The sequence below is a fragment of the Ixodes scapularis genome, unplaced genomic scaffold (assembly GCF_016920785.2).
Source record: "Ixodes scapularis isolate PalLabHiFi unplaced genomic scaffold, ASM1692078v2 PGA_scaffold6__148_contigs__length_123643588, whole genome shotgun sequence".
In the NCBI taxonomy this organism is placed as follows: Eukaryota; Metazoa; Arthropoda; class Arachnida; order Ixodida; family Ixodidae; genus Ixodes; species Ixodes scapularis.
In genome coordinates this window covers 84,823,929-84,841,519 of record NW_024609881.1, presented here as the reverse complement: position 1 = coordinate 84,841,519, position 17,591 = coordinate 84,823,929, and the positions used below count along the sequence as shown (strand labels likewise).

The window sequence follows — 17,591 nt, the reverse complement described above, 5'->3', positions numbered from 1 at the left end:
GACACATATTCCACTCAGTCGGCTGATGTCTGATTTACTCCGTGTACCCTTAAGATGGACCGCGACGGACGCTATGACCCAATCCAGCGCTGTGGTCTATATCACGTGACCACGCGCCCTGCGAATCTTTGGTGTTGTTCCCGCAGGTCACGTGACGCTCGTACGTCACGGGATTGGCTTCGGCGGGCCATAGCATCGCCCGCAGTCCGTTGCGAGGCAAAACGACAGCTGCTGGTCGCAGAGACGCTAGAACTCCGGGGCTATACACCGCGGTGGATTTCCGGGCCAGGAGCCAAAGGAGGGTGCGCGCACGACGAAAATACGACGATAAAAGTACGTTCGGGGATCTCCGACAGCTCGCTGAAGCCTGTGACGTCAGATGCCGTTTCTAGCGCGTCTCCCTGGGTGCATCACAGAGAGGTGTCGGTTCTCTTCGAGCTCCCCGCGTATGTGAACGGACGGAAAGGTATGGACTGCTGAGACTCCTGCAGGGGGACTCCTGGACTGACCAGGGTGCAGGTATCTGAAGAACCCCGAGGGCCGATCAACACTGATAGCGCGGTGAGAATGTTTCTTATTTTGTATTTTAGTTTGCGTTTGTGGACTGTCCTGGTAGCATGGTCAGTGGTACCTTGCCATCCGGACACGTGCCTCCTCTATGTCTCTTGAAGACTATGATGATGATCTCTTGAATGTGTCTTCATTCCCGGGCTTGTGTTTTCGTACCTAAACGTCCCTAAATCTAAAAAAAAATAAAAAAAAAAAAAAAAAAAATAAGAAATAAATTAGTTGTTTTTTTATGATGAGAAGAGTATTTCTAAATCAGCATTTTTTGAATTTGTAATAATTAATTTTTGTAAAAATACAGTTCGTCATACATGTCAGTTACCTTTTTGCTTGGTTAACCTTTTTTTTTAATTTTTGCAAGTTGATTATGTTTTGTTTACCTCTTTTCTGTAGCGTTCCACGGTTTTGGACACGCGTCTGTTTTGAAAATATTCACAAAATAACTTCACAAAAAAAGAAACGCAGACAAACAGATGACGAAAAGAGACAAAAACACGCCGAACAAAACACACACACACACACACACACACACACACACACACACACACACACACACACACACACACACACACACACACACACACACACACACACAAACACACACACACACACACACACACACACACACACATATATATATATATATATTAATCAGACGCGAAGATCAGTAACAAGTGATTGCTTTTGTGAATGGGCTGAGGTTTCCTCGTTTGGAAGGATGAGAACGGCTGGGCCTCTTTTTCTCTCGCCGCCCTCCGTCGTGCTTTGGCTGCTTGTGCACGCTCGAGGCCCACGAACCACCAAAGCGTTATCGAAGGTACGAACCTCGCCCTGGGGGCGGGCCAAATGAAGGACCTCCCCGACGTTCTCATTCTGTCATAGCTTTTGAAAGAATGAGAACGGCAGGGCGTGTCTTTTGTACACCCGGCCTCCAGCTCGCGCTCCATGACTTCCGCCGTGCTATGGCTGTGTGGCGCGCGCGCTAGGTGCGCGGCACGATGAAGCGCTGTCAAAGATAGAAAGCCCGCGCCGGAGCCGATTACTGAAAATGGAACCGGCCAGGAGCCCCATTTTGGGAAAGGTCTATAATAAGTGAGCCTTAGCAAAAGACTGAATTAGGAGCGAATGCGAAGAGCAAGTTCGTCTGCTTCTTTTGCAGGTTTTGTGGTGACGTCATGACGCCGAGCTCTGATTGGTTCTGATCTGAAGGATAGTGGGTAGACCTCAAGGCATTGAGGTCTACCCACTATTCTGCAATCAGGGTCAATCAGATTTTGGCGTTGTGACGTCACCACAACCCCTGCAAAAGAAGCAAACGAACTTGCGCTCCGCAGACAGCAGCACACGCGCACCATTTTCGCGCCCCGTTTCTTGAAGTGGGGAGTTTCGGTTTCAAAATTATGGTGCTTTAAATTCAACACAGTATAGTGATACACAACATTGTAGCTTAATTTTTGATGCAAATATATTTTAAAAACGTTTTTAATTTTGTAAAAGTTACTGAAAGCCACCGCGCTTACGAACGATTCCAGTTTTTATGTAACATTGATTCATCAGAAGACCTGCAGGTGGCAACTAACTAATGAAAAGTTAAAGAAAAAAAAAAAATTGTTTGCCAATTTTGTTGGGTGAATGTGTTTTTTGTTTTGAAAGTTTTGTGTTCGCACTTTTCTCAAGAAGTTGTGCCCCTTCGACATTATGTAAACGACGGACATCCGTCCTAAGAAGTAGGAAAACATCAGCGAGTCTTTGGGGTTGTAATTTGGAATGTAATTTTCGAAAGGAAAAGACGGAAAGTTTCTCGGAGTTTCCGAATGTCCCAAGATGAGCACCCAGACGTCGGTGACGGCCTCCCCGAAATATGCCTTTCAAGTGAGCCACTTAAATAATTGAGTCACTTCGCAACCTGACTTAGTAATAAATTAATTGTACTGAGTGACAACCTCGTTATCTCCGCACAACTCAGTGTGTTTAAGCGGGGTCATTGTCCCGTTGAGACGTCGTCGAAGGGCGTTTTCAAGATCACCTGTTGAATGACACAAGTCACGAGCGTTTTCTTTTATTGAAAAAGTACTTAAAACTCGCATTCAGCGCACTCTCAAAGTTGGAGGACTTATATAAAAGTGCCTGCCATGAGTTCTGTAGCCGGGGCTTTTTAAGTGCTGTACTCTGGGACACCTTTCTCAAACAATGCGCGTAGGTAGCTTGTGAGTTTAACTTTGACAACCTTGTCTCAGAGTTTTCCTCGGGTGTATAGTTTACATAATGAATCGGTAACCGTTAGGAATAAGACCACAATGGACGTGGCATGCGCTGAATTATCATTATTCTATGGTTTTGGCGTATGTCATTCTATTATCTCAAGCTTGTTCTTATCCGCGCATCAATTATTGTTATGACATTATTACTATTCAACTGGTAATTTTCAGTGGCAGACGGCGGCACCCAAACGAAGCCCTTGTTGTCACACTTATTAATTTCTTTCAGGCAGACAACACAAACAAGTCTTTCTCTTTTTATTGTATATATTTTGCTTTCTTTCTTGCATTCTTTTGCTTTGTCGAGTGGCGCGACACAGGTGCTGGAACGCGTCCTTTGGCCTCCGCCGCCCGCAGCCTTTCTTGGTCGTTTCCCGAGTCCCGACCCTTTTGAAACTTCCAAAATGATCCATGGCCGTTTGTCATGTCACCCGCATCTGTCGGATCGGAATGAATTGGCATCCACGTTTGGCTCCAAGCCCCATGCATTTGGTCGAACGTTCGTGTCTTCCCACAAACCTTTCGAACGAGCCGTGTTCACCACATCCTTGTCAGCTCGCTTTGCTCGTTCAGGTAATCACATTCAAGGGGCACTAATACTTGTGCCACACGGGCAACTCGAATGCCATTAAAATGAATGACATTTGAGCGGACGGCCAATCAGCGCGCGACACTCCGGGCGTGGCGCATTCTATGCGTGACAGATTGTGAGCTGATTCGCCGATCACACAAATGTCATTCGTTGTAAATGGCATTCGAGTTGCTTGTGTGGCACGGGTATTGGACCCTGTTCTTGTTCAAGTTGCATACATCTAGGTACAAACTGAACTTGAACGTGCGGATACATTTCTCCAGACTTTTTGAACTGGGAGAGTTGGGTCGATGGGCGGAGCTCGTGGCTCTGCGCATTGGCTTATTGTGTTTTCGCCAGCCAACCTTGAAATAACAGAGTAAGAATAGGGCATGTTGCCTCATTGAGACATGGCCAAGATCATTGACTTTAAATATCTTCGAAAGACTGCCAAGCTCTCCCAGTATAAATGGCTTTGCATTTTCTAGCTTGTTGGTACCCCTTTTGGCAGCAGGTGGAACTATTTGGGCCACTGGTATGCTTCCCCAGCACCGGCATATGCCAGCTTGTAACGAGTTGCTGGTCACTGGCACTTGCGTCAGTGGCGGCAACTTGTGTCCGTTTCAGTCACTTTTATTGAGTCGACGCTCCAACAGCAAGCGTCGGCTAAATGTCAGGGCACATGTGCAGAAAACGAAGCTGTCAACGTCGGAGAAGAGCTCGTGGGTTTTGTGTATCTCGTGCGTTTGAGGCGAACTGCGGAGGGACAAAGACGCTGGAATCGTCGTTGATCTCGATCTTTGGAGCCTTCTGGTGGGAAGCAACTGCATCTAGAAGAATGACATTTGAGGGGTTGCATCTTTATTCATTTCGTCTGTTTTTCATTGTGTTCATGAACGGATGATAATCAGAAAGTTACTGTGAAGGCCTCCGAGAACTGGTTATTTCTGGAAACATCTAAGGGGCAGTGCAAAGGCTTAAGCAGGACGTGAAAAAGGTGTGGAAAATTTAGTGTTGCTGCAGCAGGAGCAGAGAGAAAAAGAATGATGCAGTTTGTGGCATCCTCACACTTAAAGAGAGTCTGCTTGCGTGACTCAGTGAACTGTCGTAGCTTTTTGATTGGTTAAAGTTGCAGAAGAGATGAGCATTCTCACGTGACAGCGATGTAGCGACGAAGAGATGTGTGGAGGCAGGTCGGCATACCTGATGCTCATCGACAACATTGTCATCAATTTGTATTAGACATGAAGAGTTGTGGACATCTTGGTTTTTCTCACCTAGAAAGCTGTACCCGTTTGAGTTGATTAGACATATGGAGACCTGCAGGGTACTTCTATCGCATTACAAACTTGAGGAGGAGTTGACATGTAAGATTGACATCACTTTGTCGTTATACTTGAAAGAAAGGAATACTGTTATGATTGTGCGAGTGGCCATGGAGGGTAGCTTGGTTGAACTATCAATAATTACCTCAGATTGAGTCCTGATGGGTAGTGCTAGTAATCATGTCTCGTTTCACCTAGTTCAATAGCGTTTGATGAAATTTTTCTTGCTGCTCTTCTGACCTAGTTTGGATGGAACTACCTAGTAAAACAGCTTATTGATGCTTGTAAGCTACGAGGCATTCCGATTCACGTAATATTCAGAGCAACCTGTCAAAGAATGTTTAATTTGCATCACCTGAATCTTACTGCTTCACTGTATGCTCCGTGTCACTAGGTAGTTGTATGGAGTGCATGCGAAGAGAATGCCAGGTGAAGAGAGGAAGGGCAAGCATTATGAAGGCGGGACGGGAGAGGAGGGCAGTGGAGGGCGAGGGGAGAAAGGGAGAGCACTAGGAAAATTAGGGAGAGACAAGATTTCTCTCTTCTTCCCCAGTCTTCCTAATACTTGCCCTTTCCCCCCTGGCCTGACGTTGCCTCCGCCTGTACTACACGCAACTATACCCGCTTTCACCTCAAGACAAAAGCAATTTTTGAGCATGTTCATACGCAGCGTAAAGTAGTTCACAAGATTTGGTTATTGGAGGGAAAAGCAATGCTTTTAGTGTTTTGAATGCATACGTCTTGATAAGATAACATATATCTAATCTAAAATTCACCTGCATAGGTATATCTTAATTATCGACATAAAGGGGGAAATTAGTAATGCTCCGCGAGGAGCCAGACATTTTTTGCTACTGTTCTTGAGGCCAAAACAGGTATAGTGACACGGAGTATAGGGGGCATTCACTGGATGCCATATTTGAGGTAACTGCTGACAGCGCATGGCCGGGGAGAGTTTCCCATCAGCTCTCGGGCAGTCGCAACAGAAGAGGGGTAGGAGAAATGCTCTTATCACCGAGATTTCCCTTTGTATGTCCCAGGCTTCCCCAGATGTCGCTATTGTCCCTCTAGAAGATTATAGAAGATTAACTTGCCACTCAAAATTTGTACAAAAGCATCTTTCCCCTCTCTCTCTTCCCCGGTGGTAAGAAAGTAGCAGCGAGCTCAGCTATGACCGCCAGTGAATACACCCTATAGTTGTGCTATATTTATGCTTGTTTGCTTTTGTGACCTCATACATGGTAGCCTGACAGACTTTCCTTTATAACTACTTCTATGAAAGCCTGATCACATTTTACTTTTTGTGACTGGTTCTATAAAAACTTGATGCCTTTATGAATGACAGGTGTCATGTGTGATGAGTGTTTGATCCATCGGTGGACAGAATGTCAAATGCTCTTTGAAGGTGAATTCTAGCTTGTCATGTACAGGTGTATTATTTTTTCGCTAAGTGTTCTACTTCACACTTTGTTTTTGCATCTAGGTATTAATTGCTGGCCAAGGTTTTGTTTTTAAATTTATAAAAATCTCTGGACCACTATTCATATTCATAATAGTAAAGGCAATAGTTTCTATACAATGCAGTCCAACTATTTAGATATTTAAACAACCAGTTAGAAAGAACGAAGGAATTTGTAGAAGCAAGCACATTTATGGGGGTTTGATTTCAGTCAGTGTGAGAGCAAGAGCGTTATGAACTGCTGATTGGACGTGGTGCCATAGCTTGTGCATGATCAGCTCGGGAGACACATTTGATTCGTTTGCATGTTCATAATTGGGCAATATTTTGGTGAGAATGTCTTACCAACAGACAAATAGCGAGAGAGGTCTCACAGCCTGTGATATACTTGCCCTTAGTACTACTTTGTCCACCAACAGACGTCAGCTTGTGTACGGCAACAGTACAACTTGAGATCTGCAAACTGGCACAAGTTGTCAATGACTTCTAACATGAAATAGGAGACAATCACAATTTCAGCCTGCCTCTGATCTCAGTTTGTCGTGGCGCTCCATTTGTAGCTGGCAGTAATCTTTTCTCTTTTTTTTTAATCTGTTTCGCAGACAATGTACGGCATTCTGTTGCTTTATTTCCGTCTGCAAATGGCGCTTCGTAGCAGACGAACTCCATTCTTCGCTTGCGTTAGCAAAGGAACCGTCTTCAAACGCTACCTTCGTTCGCTCTGCGAAAGGCAAATTAGATCTTGCTCTTGCAGCGACCAAAATCAAACCCACGGTACGGCGTCTCTGAAATAATTATTTCTTTGTTTTCTTCTTTCTTTCTCCACAGTGTCGGAGGAGCGTCAAGAGCAGATCCGTCTGCTCTGGGACTGCACCTTGGGCCGCCGGGGCGAGGGCAGCGGTGGCGGCGGGGGCGGAGGTGTCGGCGAACTCTGCGAGACCCTCTCGCAGTGGAGCGGGCACCGTGATTGGGCCAGGGCCATCTGCACCCTCCTGCCCTCGCGCAGGGCCCAGGGGGGCTCCATCGGGGCCAATCCCTTTGACAGGGCCGATCCCTACAACAGGGTTGCTCGGGCCACCACGCTCCCGAAGATGACCAGGGTGAGGAGGAAGAGGGCTATGGAACGTTGTCCGCATGGTCGGGAGGCAAAGTCACAATGTTTGTAGTACTGGGCACTTCCATCATCTTGCGCAATCCCCAAAGAGAAAAGATTTTAAAATATGCCGTTGAATGAACCGTACAGATCGAATGAAACAAAGGCTACCAAGCTGCCGAAAGACAAAACCTTTGGTGGTGCCAGGATTCGGATAATGTCACTGGATCCTGGGGAAATAGTGCCAAGCTCACCGTATGGTCGCCATTTTGGTTTATGGAATAAGCATTTTCTCCTTGACCTCTGTATTCTTGGTAAGCCGATCTAAATTCGCTGGTGGCGGGTAGATTTATAACGACGTTTCTTGAATACGGATTTGCACAAAAAGACTGGGGCAGAGAAGGGAAACACGTAGACGACAGGCATGAGCAGGTCTACGTGTTTCTCTTCTCTGTCGCTGCCTTTTTGTGCGCATCTTTAACCATGTTTAATCAGCATCATTTCGCCCAGCTGACCACCTTAGTTGAATACCGAGATTTTGTTGTCCACACAACGGCGAAACAAGCGTGCATCTTTGTACCGTTGCTGCACGCGGCGTTGGTGCTCGGTGTCTTTAATTATGCAAGAACAACAATACCATTGTATGAGACCTGTGGAGATAAGCAGGGTTTTTAAGTGGATTGCATGCACAGCACCAACGACACTTACATTGGCGAGGAACGCTTTCAGTATGACGATGTTCCATAGTGGTCTTGGCACGACCGGTTCGGAACGACTCTTTCGTAGCTTCGATGATTTGAGTGGACCGAAATGGCAACTGCCATGGCAACCGAGACAGATCAGCCAATCACCGTGCGAGGTTTGATCATCTGTATGTTACTATCTGTTTGCGTCCGGCTAGCAGGCAGGGAAGGTAATGGCACTTCTTTTCCAGGATCCAGTGTGACTAGATTCGGACCCCGGTCCAGTGACCAGAAATTGGGAGACCCGGTATTTGAATCCCGGTTTTTCCAAAAATTTTGTCTTTCGGCAGCTTTGAAACCTTTGTTTTATTGAATCTGTACGGTTGGTTTATTTGCGTATTTTTGAATATGTGTCTATGTGTATGGTGGCTACTCTGCAATGGTCACTACTTCCTGGCTGAGTATGTCCAGATAAGGGGCAGGGACTACTTGTATGCATATAGCCACTACATGGATGTGGTCACTGCTTTGACAAGTCACTGCTGTGTGACTGAGGGTGTCCAGATGGGTTATGGTCATTGTGTGCATGTATTTACTGCTGCGCAAAGTGATTACTCTGTGGCTTAGGATGTCTAAATGGGATGCAGTCGGTCCGGCATGAATACGCAACAGTGTCAAAGTTGTGTGGTCACCATTGGGTAATGTCACTTGTGCATGACTGTGGGTGTTGAAATGAGGTGCAGGTCCTGCATTGATGTACTCACTGCTGTACAAAGTCACTGCTTTGTGACTAAGGATGTAGTTGCTGTATCCATGTAGCCATTGTGCGGCTGAGGCTATTCAGATGTTTTGGGGTCACCATGTGCATGTATAGTTTCCACTACTTTGTGACTAAAGGTTTCCAAGTGGGATATACAGTAAAACCTCGTTATAACAAAACGGGATATAACAAACTAATGGATATAACAAAGCAATCATAATTCCCCTTGCTTGCTAATAGTGGGAAGAAATGGACATTGGCTATAACAAACTAATGGTTATAACGAAATAATTACGACCACTCCTTCAACTTTGTTATAACGAGGTTTTACTGTAGTCCCCCCCCCCCAAATATATGTCAATTTTTCGGGGAAAAAAGTGTGTTCATTATCTGTGTAAATACGGTAAACTCTTTGCACAGACGCACTTCTCTGTGCGTTCAGCAAAACATCCTGTCGCAAGTCGGCGTGTCTCCGGTTTTGCGCGTTGATTCTCCGACACGACGGTCAACTCGTGTCTCCCTTTGGTGTGTGCAGATCTCCCCAGGGTCGGCAGAGGACCCCGAGACCCTGGTGGTGAGGCGCCAGCTGTCGTCTGCCACCCACAGGCGCCGCCCGGGCTCCGTCTGCCTGAGCCGGGCGCTGAGCATGCGGGTACCCCAAGGGGAAGGCGACGAGGTGGACTCCGTGGTGGGTGGCTCACGTTTGGCCAAATGTGCCGAATTTTCCATGCACTATGATTTATGCCTGGTGACAATTCTTGGTCACAATTCACAATTGGCTAAATATTTAATTTAAAATTTAAGTATTGGAGTGTACGTATTCATCCACTGTAGGGTGGGTCTTTAAAGAAATACTACAATGAATTTTGGCGCTTATTTCTTGGTCTATTCGTGTTCAAGTGAGCAATATCACACCAGACACACCTATCTGTCAAAGAAGGCGCGAAAAGGAATGTTAAAAGGAATTAAGCAATCGGCAAAGAGCACCTGGTGGATGTCGCTAACTCCTCGTTTGTAATGCCCGTCTGGAACCTTGACAGGTAGTGACGATAACTGTTTTGCATTTGGCCACCACGAGAGAAGAGGGGAAGGAGGAACTCCCCTCTACTCGAGACTCTTGTGTGTCCCAGACGTCGCTATTGTCCCTCTACAACAGGGGTGGTCAGGATTACCCGGCCAAAGACATACAAAACCGCAAAACTTCCAAGAGCCGCGCGGGGGGGGGGGGGGGGGGGGGGGGGGGGGGGGCGGCGCAGACTTTTGTCCCTGGCAATAAACGAAACTTGAACTACTTTCAATCTATCCAAGTCAAAAGCAGTCCAACTGTACATAAGGTAGCAGTAGCACAAGGCTACCAAGCCGCAACCTGTCTTACGATTTAAAACTCGTCCCATTTCTCTTTTTGTGGAAGTGCTCGTGTGACCGAGAGGGAGGCGGGAAAGTGGGAGGGGGGGGACAGGCGAGGGAGCCACGGGCCACATTTTGACACGCGAAGAGCTGCACGTGGCTTGCATGCTACAGCTTGGCCACCCTGCTCTACAAGATTATAGAAGATTTTCCCGTCTCTTAAAATTCGTACGAAAGCAGCTTTGGGGTTTGTTGCGGTGGCCCGATCGCTGGTATGCTTCGGCCGCTTCGGTGGCTGGAACGGCTTGGATATCCTCTCGACGTTAGCCTTGCTGCAGCTTTCCTCATCCCGAGACAACCTATGTCACGATTGCGACGGATGTCACATGCTTTCCTCTAGCTGCTCTCCAGGGGTTTCCCCAGGAATTGAAATTAGGGGGAGTGTCGAAATTTTTATGGGGAAGGGGGGGGGGGGGGGGTTGGGGTGGGGCATTGAGAATAGAGGAGTCGTTGCGAATTAAGGAGGTGCCTTCAGGAAAATAAGGGGGTGTGCACACCCCCTCTGGGGTATTTCCCTAGGGGAGGTGTGCACCCCCGCTAGGGAGTGTGTAGGGAAATCACTGCTGCTCTCCTAGCGTTTGCCAGAGTGGGCCGTTTAGTGATATATACAGCCATTAGGCTCAAAATACAAACTTGCAATTGTCATGCACGAATATTGTGGTTCATCAGCCTATTTCTGAACACGACAGGTATATTTCAAATTCGTTGAAGCATCTCTTTAATACTTTAACAATATTTTTTTCTAGAGGTGGTGTGACTATCAAAATCTTTCCAAGCGAATCTAATCGAATAATAAAGATTATGAATCGAATGTCATTGTATATCTTTGAATACAAATAGTAGTTTCGAATAAGAAAAATATTTTTCGTTTGATGTGAGTTAAGCAAGAATACTCAAACAAAACACAACTGGAATTTTTTTTCAACAAACATTAATGAAAAGGTTGTTTTTATTGCAATGAGAAAAATGTCACATGTGACTGATAAAAAACAGATGAAATAAAAGATAATTCAGTAAAACACCATTCAAGGAGTGAAGTTACAGAACGTAAACGAAAGTACACATGCAGAGGCTGGTTGGCAAGCTACAATGCAAAGTCTAATATCGCGTTGCACAATCTCTTATTACGCGGGTGAATGCAACCACATGACCGTAATCCCAAGTACACAAGCGGAGGCGGGGTTGGGGGTTCGCTGGGTCGGCAGGCCGTAGCAGAGTTGGAGATTGTGCGATCGAGCCACACGCAGCCGCACTGACTTTGCGTCATCTCTTTCCATGTGTAGTAGTTCTGTCGACAGAGGGTGCCACAAAGAAGCAATAAATTAAGAATTGAATTTTTTTTTTTTTTTGGCGGAAGGAGCAAGTTGTTTTTTAGCAGTGAAAATGGGTGGAAATAAATAACAAAAGGAATACTGGCAAACTGATGAATCGGAAAATCAAGCGAATAATAACTCGAGCCAGATATTGCTGATAGCCGAGGTCAGTTGTAAATCCATATCCGAATCCATAGCACCTTGGCTACTGTATAGTGACTGTAGGAAGGATTGAAGTGAGTGTGGTCCGTCGCGTTTGTGGTTGCGACTATGCACGCGCCGTTGCAAATCATAGTCCTTTGTCAAATCTATCGCAGCGTTTGCGCCACGACCACTTCGCCAACTCCTCAATCCAGACATCATGGCAAGCAAAGGACAGATCGTGCTACCACGTGGAAATACCTTTCGAGTGCTTTATACAAAAAAAAAAGGCACTTAGGTTGACTTTTTGGGTTGGTCAAGCTCGAGACCATGCTGCGCAGTCCAAAAACAAAACAGAACTTGACCGCGAGTTGAGACTAATCAGCAAGTTCCGCGTTATTTATAGTTTTCGAAGTATTCATACAACTCCAATACTTTGAACAGCAAAAGTGCAAAGCGAATAGCAAGCATTATTTACAAAGTATTCGAAGTTTCGATTATTCGCACACCCTTAATTTTTTTGGTGTTGAAACGGTTATCTAGAATTGTTTATTTAGTTTTTCCTCTTTTATATTTACTCTTTTTCCGACCCTGGAGACTGTAACAGATCCCTAATCCGGCCCCTTAGTCAAGGAGTTTGGAGACCCCTGCTCTAAACGTTACGTCCACATTGTGTTTCCCCTTGCTTAGATCATTCGTAGGTTTGAAATTTGACACTTCATGCACATGACATGTGCGAGGTGATGGGTGTCGGAATGCTCTAGTGTGAGCGGCAATCGAATTTAGAGGATGAGAGCTCGTCCCCCAACGGAGAGGCTCTACAAAGTACCTTAGATTCAGAGTTCGAGACCACCAAATTTCAGAGAAGCGAGTGTGACAAAATAAAACCAAATAGAAGAAAGGCAACAACTTTTCCCCCTCAATATTTCCATTCAATTCTTCAATACTTCGACAACTTGTAAGTGCACTGCGTGCGCTCTCGCCAGATCATTAAAAGAAAAAAAAAGAAAAAGTGCATTAACCGTTTTCTGTGCGATCCCTTTGGGAACAAAACCTGACCATAGAGAAAAAAAAAAAAAGAAACTGCAAAAGGGTTAAAAAGTGGTCTCTTGATTTCTGCCCGATGACGTCATAAAAGTTGTGCGCCAGCTGCGGTCCTGGCGGCATCGCAGCAGTGGTCGTGGATGAGTCGGACACCTGTTCTGCTGTGGATCGCTCTCCAGCTGGACGGTCCGTTGAAGTTATGGCTGCCAAATGTTGGGACGCCGCTACAATATCTACATTTGCATTCTCTCGTGCTTGCTTTTTTTTTTTTTTTAAAGATTTAGGTTTAGTTGTTGGGATTGTCACGTCCGACAGTGTGACATTCCGTCTTTCGTGGCGCGATTAGTTGCCACTTCGGGACTGCTTGCGGTACGTGGGCGGAGTAGGACGCCGAACACACCAGTCGTAGACGCGTTCCAGGCACGCTAGTTTTGTCGCTTCTCTGTCGCTTTCGATCTTCGAGTTGTGACTAGAGACAGGATCAATTTGCTGCAGCGCCCAAACGGCAGAGTCGAGAACTAAGACTGTGGGGACGACAACAGCGCCCGGTTGAGGTAGCCGAACGCTTGCATGGGGCTCGGTTGGGGTTCGTGTTCGTTCCACAAAACGCTAATCGAACGCGGGTTCCCACCGAACGCCGATGAAACACTGATGTTCAATCCGTGCACCACACTCTATCGAAGAAGAAGGATCCAGTCCACAAGCTTTGTGTTGGGTAAACATTGAGCCGTGCTGAAAACAAAGCCTGTCGGGGCTCTCTGTACAGTTGAATTTCAATAATTTAGAGCTCACGGGGACGCGTATAAGCAAACCATATCCCGTACAGCACCTGGCCACGCCCCCTTGTCACGTGACATGACGTCACTTCCGCCAAGGCAATTTGTCATGTCACGTGACCTGACGTCACTTCCGCTCCAAACCGAAACCAGTTGTTTTATTGGTTAGCGAATTGTCACGTGACATGACGTCACTCGCGCTGCTGTGGCAAGGTAAACATGGCGCCCGCCGCCGCCTGAAGCACGAATCGTACGCGGTCGATCATCGGTGCAGTCGCGGCTGAAGCCAGAAACGCTTGAGACGGGAAGCCTACGTGATCGACGCAGTCGCGGCTGAGACGCTGTGAACGCGGTGACGCGAGGGACTCAACACTTGGTGACGCAACTACGCGACGCCCGCAGTATGCGACGTCTCGCATCGTCCTTCTGCACAGGAGTGCGTAAAAGGCGCAAGTACTTCTCTTAGCGTTCTCAACTCGTCGCTTGATAAGAGCGAAGCAAGGTTACTACCAACGCCTACCGCTGGTTTCCGAAGTCGAGCCTTCGGTTTCCAACGTCGGGTCTCGATGTCGCCGCTATTCTTGCCGCGCAGGTTCGTCGCCGACGCGGCGGATGTGAACCATGTCATGCATGAACGCTTGCCTTTTTCGATACGAAAATATGCTCCGTCGTCACGAACGCTTACGCCGACCCACAAGCTGAATTTGAAGTATTGTCAGCATTTTTATTTCGCCTGTACGTTGTCATCGCATCACCGTTACTCGCGGCGACGCAGATCTTCGTGCTTGCCTTCTAGCGGTGCCGCGGCTCTCCCGACCCAAAATAAAAAAAGCTGCTCTACGCTCGAACCGCAAATTGGGGAAGTGGTAAAGAAATTAGCTTAGTACCGTCAGAAACACTCGTATGACGATAGGCATGCCCAGTGGAACTATGAAGAGAAAAAACAAGAGTGCATACTTTGAACTCGAAAAGTTTTTATTTCACCACATTAAATATATTGTTGCAATGCAGTGCTGGTTTCAAAGAATGCTATTTCCTCAGTCCCTTGCAAAATGGCAAGTTCACACTGAAAAGCAACAGTTTACGTGTACAAAAAGAAGTTCACAAATGGTAATAATAGTTTCTCTCGAGACCTAGGGTAAAGCAAACGGGCATGTCGCCTCAAACGCACATGAAAGCTGTAACTTTGGAAGCTACTACAGCTTATTCATGTAAAAGCAGCTTCACACACTTGCAACAGCTTTTGACCAGTGGCTGACCAGTTAGTCACAAGAGGCTTAAATTGGTATGAAGTCATTCCCTTCGTAAGCAGTTTGCAGGTGAGTGAAATAGCCTTAAAGTGTGACACCTTTCGCTGTAAACACCAATTGTAAACAATGAATAAACCTCTTCTGTTCTTACTTAAGTTGCACCATGTCGGAATTTTACATCACACTTGTGTGCCTGTGAAATTGTGTGTGCATGTGACAAAATGTGAAATTGAGCCCGCAACTGACACGGCTGCAAAATAATCAGTTTTAAGAACTCGTGTCGGATTCAAAATTGCACCCAAAAATCCTGGACACGGAGCAGACGTTTGATTGTATCTGTTCGGATGAGCAGCTGTGTTTTTCCTTTCATTAATCCAGACAGTTCGAATGGATGTAACCTCTGCTTTTGTACATAACATGTGGATATGAGCATAAACAACAGGGGAGGCACCCAGCATTAGCATCAGAAGAATGAAAACAGGTTAGAGAGCAGCTGGACTTAATTCTACTTGTTGGCTGATGAGTTCGTGGACGACATGAAGCGTGGAGTCTTCTGCCGCGCATGTCAACCCTCTGTGTACGCCCCTCTTTCAATCTCTTTTTTTTTTTTTTTTTGTCTCCGCTTTTGAGGAGATTTGGGGCTAAGGACGTTGGCAACAGGTCACCGGTTCACACTCGACAAGTGCTTCCGGGGAGTCTGTGCCCAACTACATTGCCGTGCTGCGTCGTGTCGCTCAGCACTGCGAGTAGACATAATTTTCGTACAAGTTTTGTGACCGGTTAGTTTGTAGGGTGTGTGAGGAAGCCATTTAGCGACACCTTCTCGCCACACCAGATCTCGCTTTTGCTAGGGAAATGTGGGGTTTTCCGTTTGTCGCACACTCCGCAGCAATCGCAAGTTGTTGAGCTCAACAACTTGCGATTGCTGCGGAGTGTGCGACAAATGGAAAACCCCACATTTCCGGGCTCCAGAGACGGCAGAGGTTCGCCACATGGACAAACACCACCTACACAAGGCATGAAACGGTTCATCAATGCCAAGCCGCAGCCCTGGCGCAGGGAAGACATCTTTGAGTATAGCTAGAAAATGTTGCGCACAATGCAAGTAGCTATAATTTTAAACACGCCATTTCTGTGGTGGAAAGAGACTCATCATACATGCGTGCCGTCAGTAGTTGGCCAAATCCAAGCACCACGCTCCGGTAGTGGAATCCAATCATCATCTGGGATCTTTGAACCAAGGTAGAAATCGTCGAAGTTCAAGTAAATGAAATTTTTATCTGCATAGATGGTGAGGCTTGGTCAACAATTGTTCTAAAGAGATAGTGTCGGCTTGGAACGGCAGCAGAGACTTAAACCTAAACTGCTCTCCGAACGTATCCACAATGTAAGTTGGTGGTTCTGGGAAGTGTCAATTTTTCCACGCGGTTCAAGGGAAAGGAGCGTGAGCCACCATTGCTGACCGTGAAAAGACGTGGAGCAAGCCTGCTTGAAGGAAACCGGTTTGAAGTATTCGATAAGCTACGTGATGCGTGGGCAACAGACCTTTCTGGAAATATGTGATGCCCCCAGCGTCTACTTTATGCACTGCGACGTCCAGATGTATGGTACGAGGAATTGCCCAAGAAGCGAAGACGTGGCAGAGGGAGAGCAAAACAGAGGGTGTGATGACCACTTTTTTTACCACTCACTCAATTTTTAGCATGTTCTGAGCTCCTAATGATAAGAAAGAGAGAATCGTGCTACTACTACGATATACAAAGCATTCGAGCCGGCACGAGCATACATCCGAAGAGCCCCACAATTCCCTTCTTTGCAAGGTCTTTTGCGGAAAGGTCTATTGCGCATTCAGAAGGGGAGAGAGAGAGAGAGGGGGGGGGGGGGTCCAAGAAGATGACAAATTGAAACACTCTTTGTCGAGGCTTGAGAAAGGACGGTCTTGCTCTTGTCTACCGCCTAACACAACACAAAGCACTACTATTTAAGGTGTCCTTCAATTAGCCGAGCCACTCCCACAGACTCAAGGACTGCCAAAAGAATTTCCAAGGGTCTTCGAGTAAGGACTTGGCGGACCCACATACTTTCACACTAAATCTAAACTTAAACCCAAGTACCACAAGCGTCGACTTGTTCCTTTGGCCCATGAGCCAAAGGTGTAGTGCACCATCACGCAACTCGTGCAACAAGGAATTTTGCCCCCGGTGCGGAAATCTACATGGACTACTCCGGTTGTACCCGTGGGGAAGTCACACGGCGTGATATGGCTATGTGCATGTCATAAACGCATCATTAATCCAGTCTTGAAACAGAAGTCGTACCCACTGCCAACAGCACAGCAAATATTAACTTGTAGCATAGTCCTTTATTACGCTTCTGGTCACAAAACTTCTCCGTAACGCTATAGGAGGGCTTGGTGTGCGACTACGTGTGGCACTGGAATTGACAAGGAGCCTGAAAGCTGTCAATCTAGCCAGCACCACTGGGAACTGGGCATCCAGGACGTGCTATTGTAGTTCCGAACCCACTCTGAATGAGCCACCTTTAGATCACAGTGATGCATCAATGCTCTGATAGTACCGTCCTTTTAACCAAAATTCATCAATGAAACGCATTTAACCCCAGTTTGCGTTCAATTAACGACGAGGAAGTTTCTGGACCCCTGAGGATGGACGGCTCCGCTCATCACGGATGAATTATAAAGCTTTCTCCTGGTGAAAACTGAAGTTTGTAGTTGGAATGCCTCGAATCCTACTTCAAGGCTAAGAACATCACAAGCTCCGCAAAGATGCAAGCCGTCTTCCTGGCGTTCTGCATGAATAATCCTACGACACCGTACGAGCCCTGCCCGCGCACAAAAAGCTTCGGAGGTCGAGCTTGAGATCATCAAGCGCCTCAATGAGCACCACGACCCCAAGCCAGCGAAAGTGCTCAGTCGGTTCAAATT

The 17,591-nt window shown here is 46.6% G+C and overlaps 1 protein-coding gene across 3 annotated transcripts in view; it reads left to right on the top strand.

Annotated features, from left to right (window-relative positions):
- Window positions 1–362: 362 nt before the first annotated feature.
- LOC8028714 (transmembrane channel-like protein 7) overlaps window positions 363–17,591 on the top strand; it is a 75,534-nt gene continuing 58,305 nt past the window's right edge. Inside the window, exons 1-3 of one of the 3 annotated variants that reach the window (XM_040500920.2) lie at window positions 363–561; window positions 7,009–7,280; window positions 9,252–9,404. In XM_040500920.2, the coding sequence (XP_040356854.1) occupies window positions 7,272–7,280; window positions 9,252–9,404 (162 nt within the window). In that variant the 5' untranslated portion in view covers window positions 363–561; window positions 7,009–7,271. Of the gene's footprint in view, window positions 562–2,148; window positions 2,440–7,008; window positions 7,281–9,251; window positions 9,405–17,591 lie in introns of those variants that run through there. The other 2 variants (XM_040500918.1, XM_029993864.3) reach the window with 2 other exon arrangements.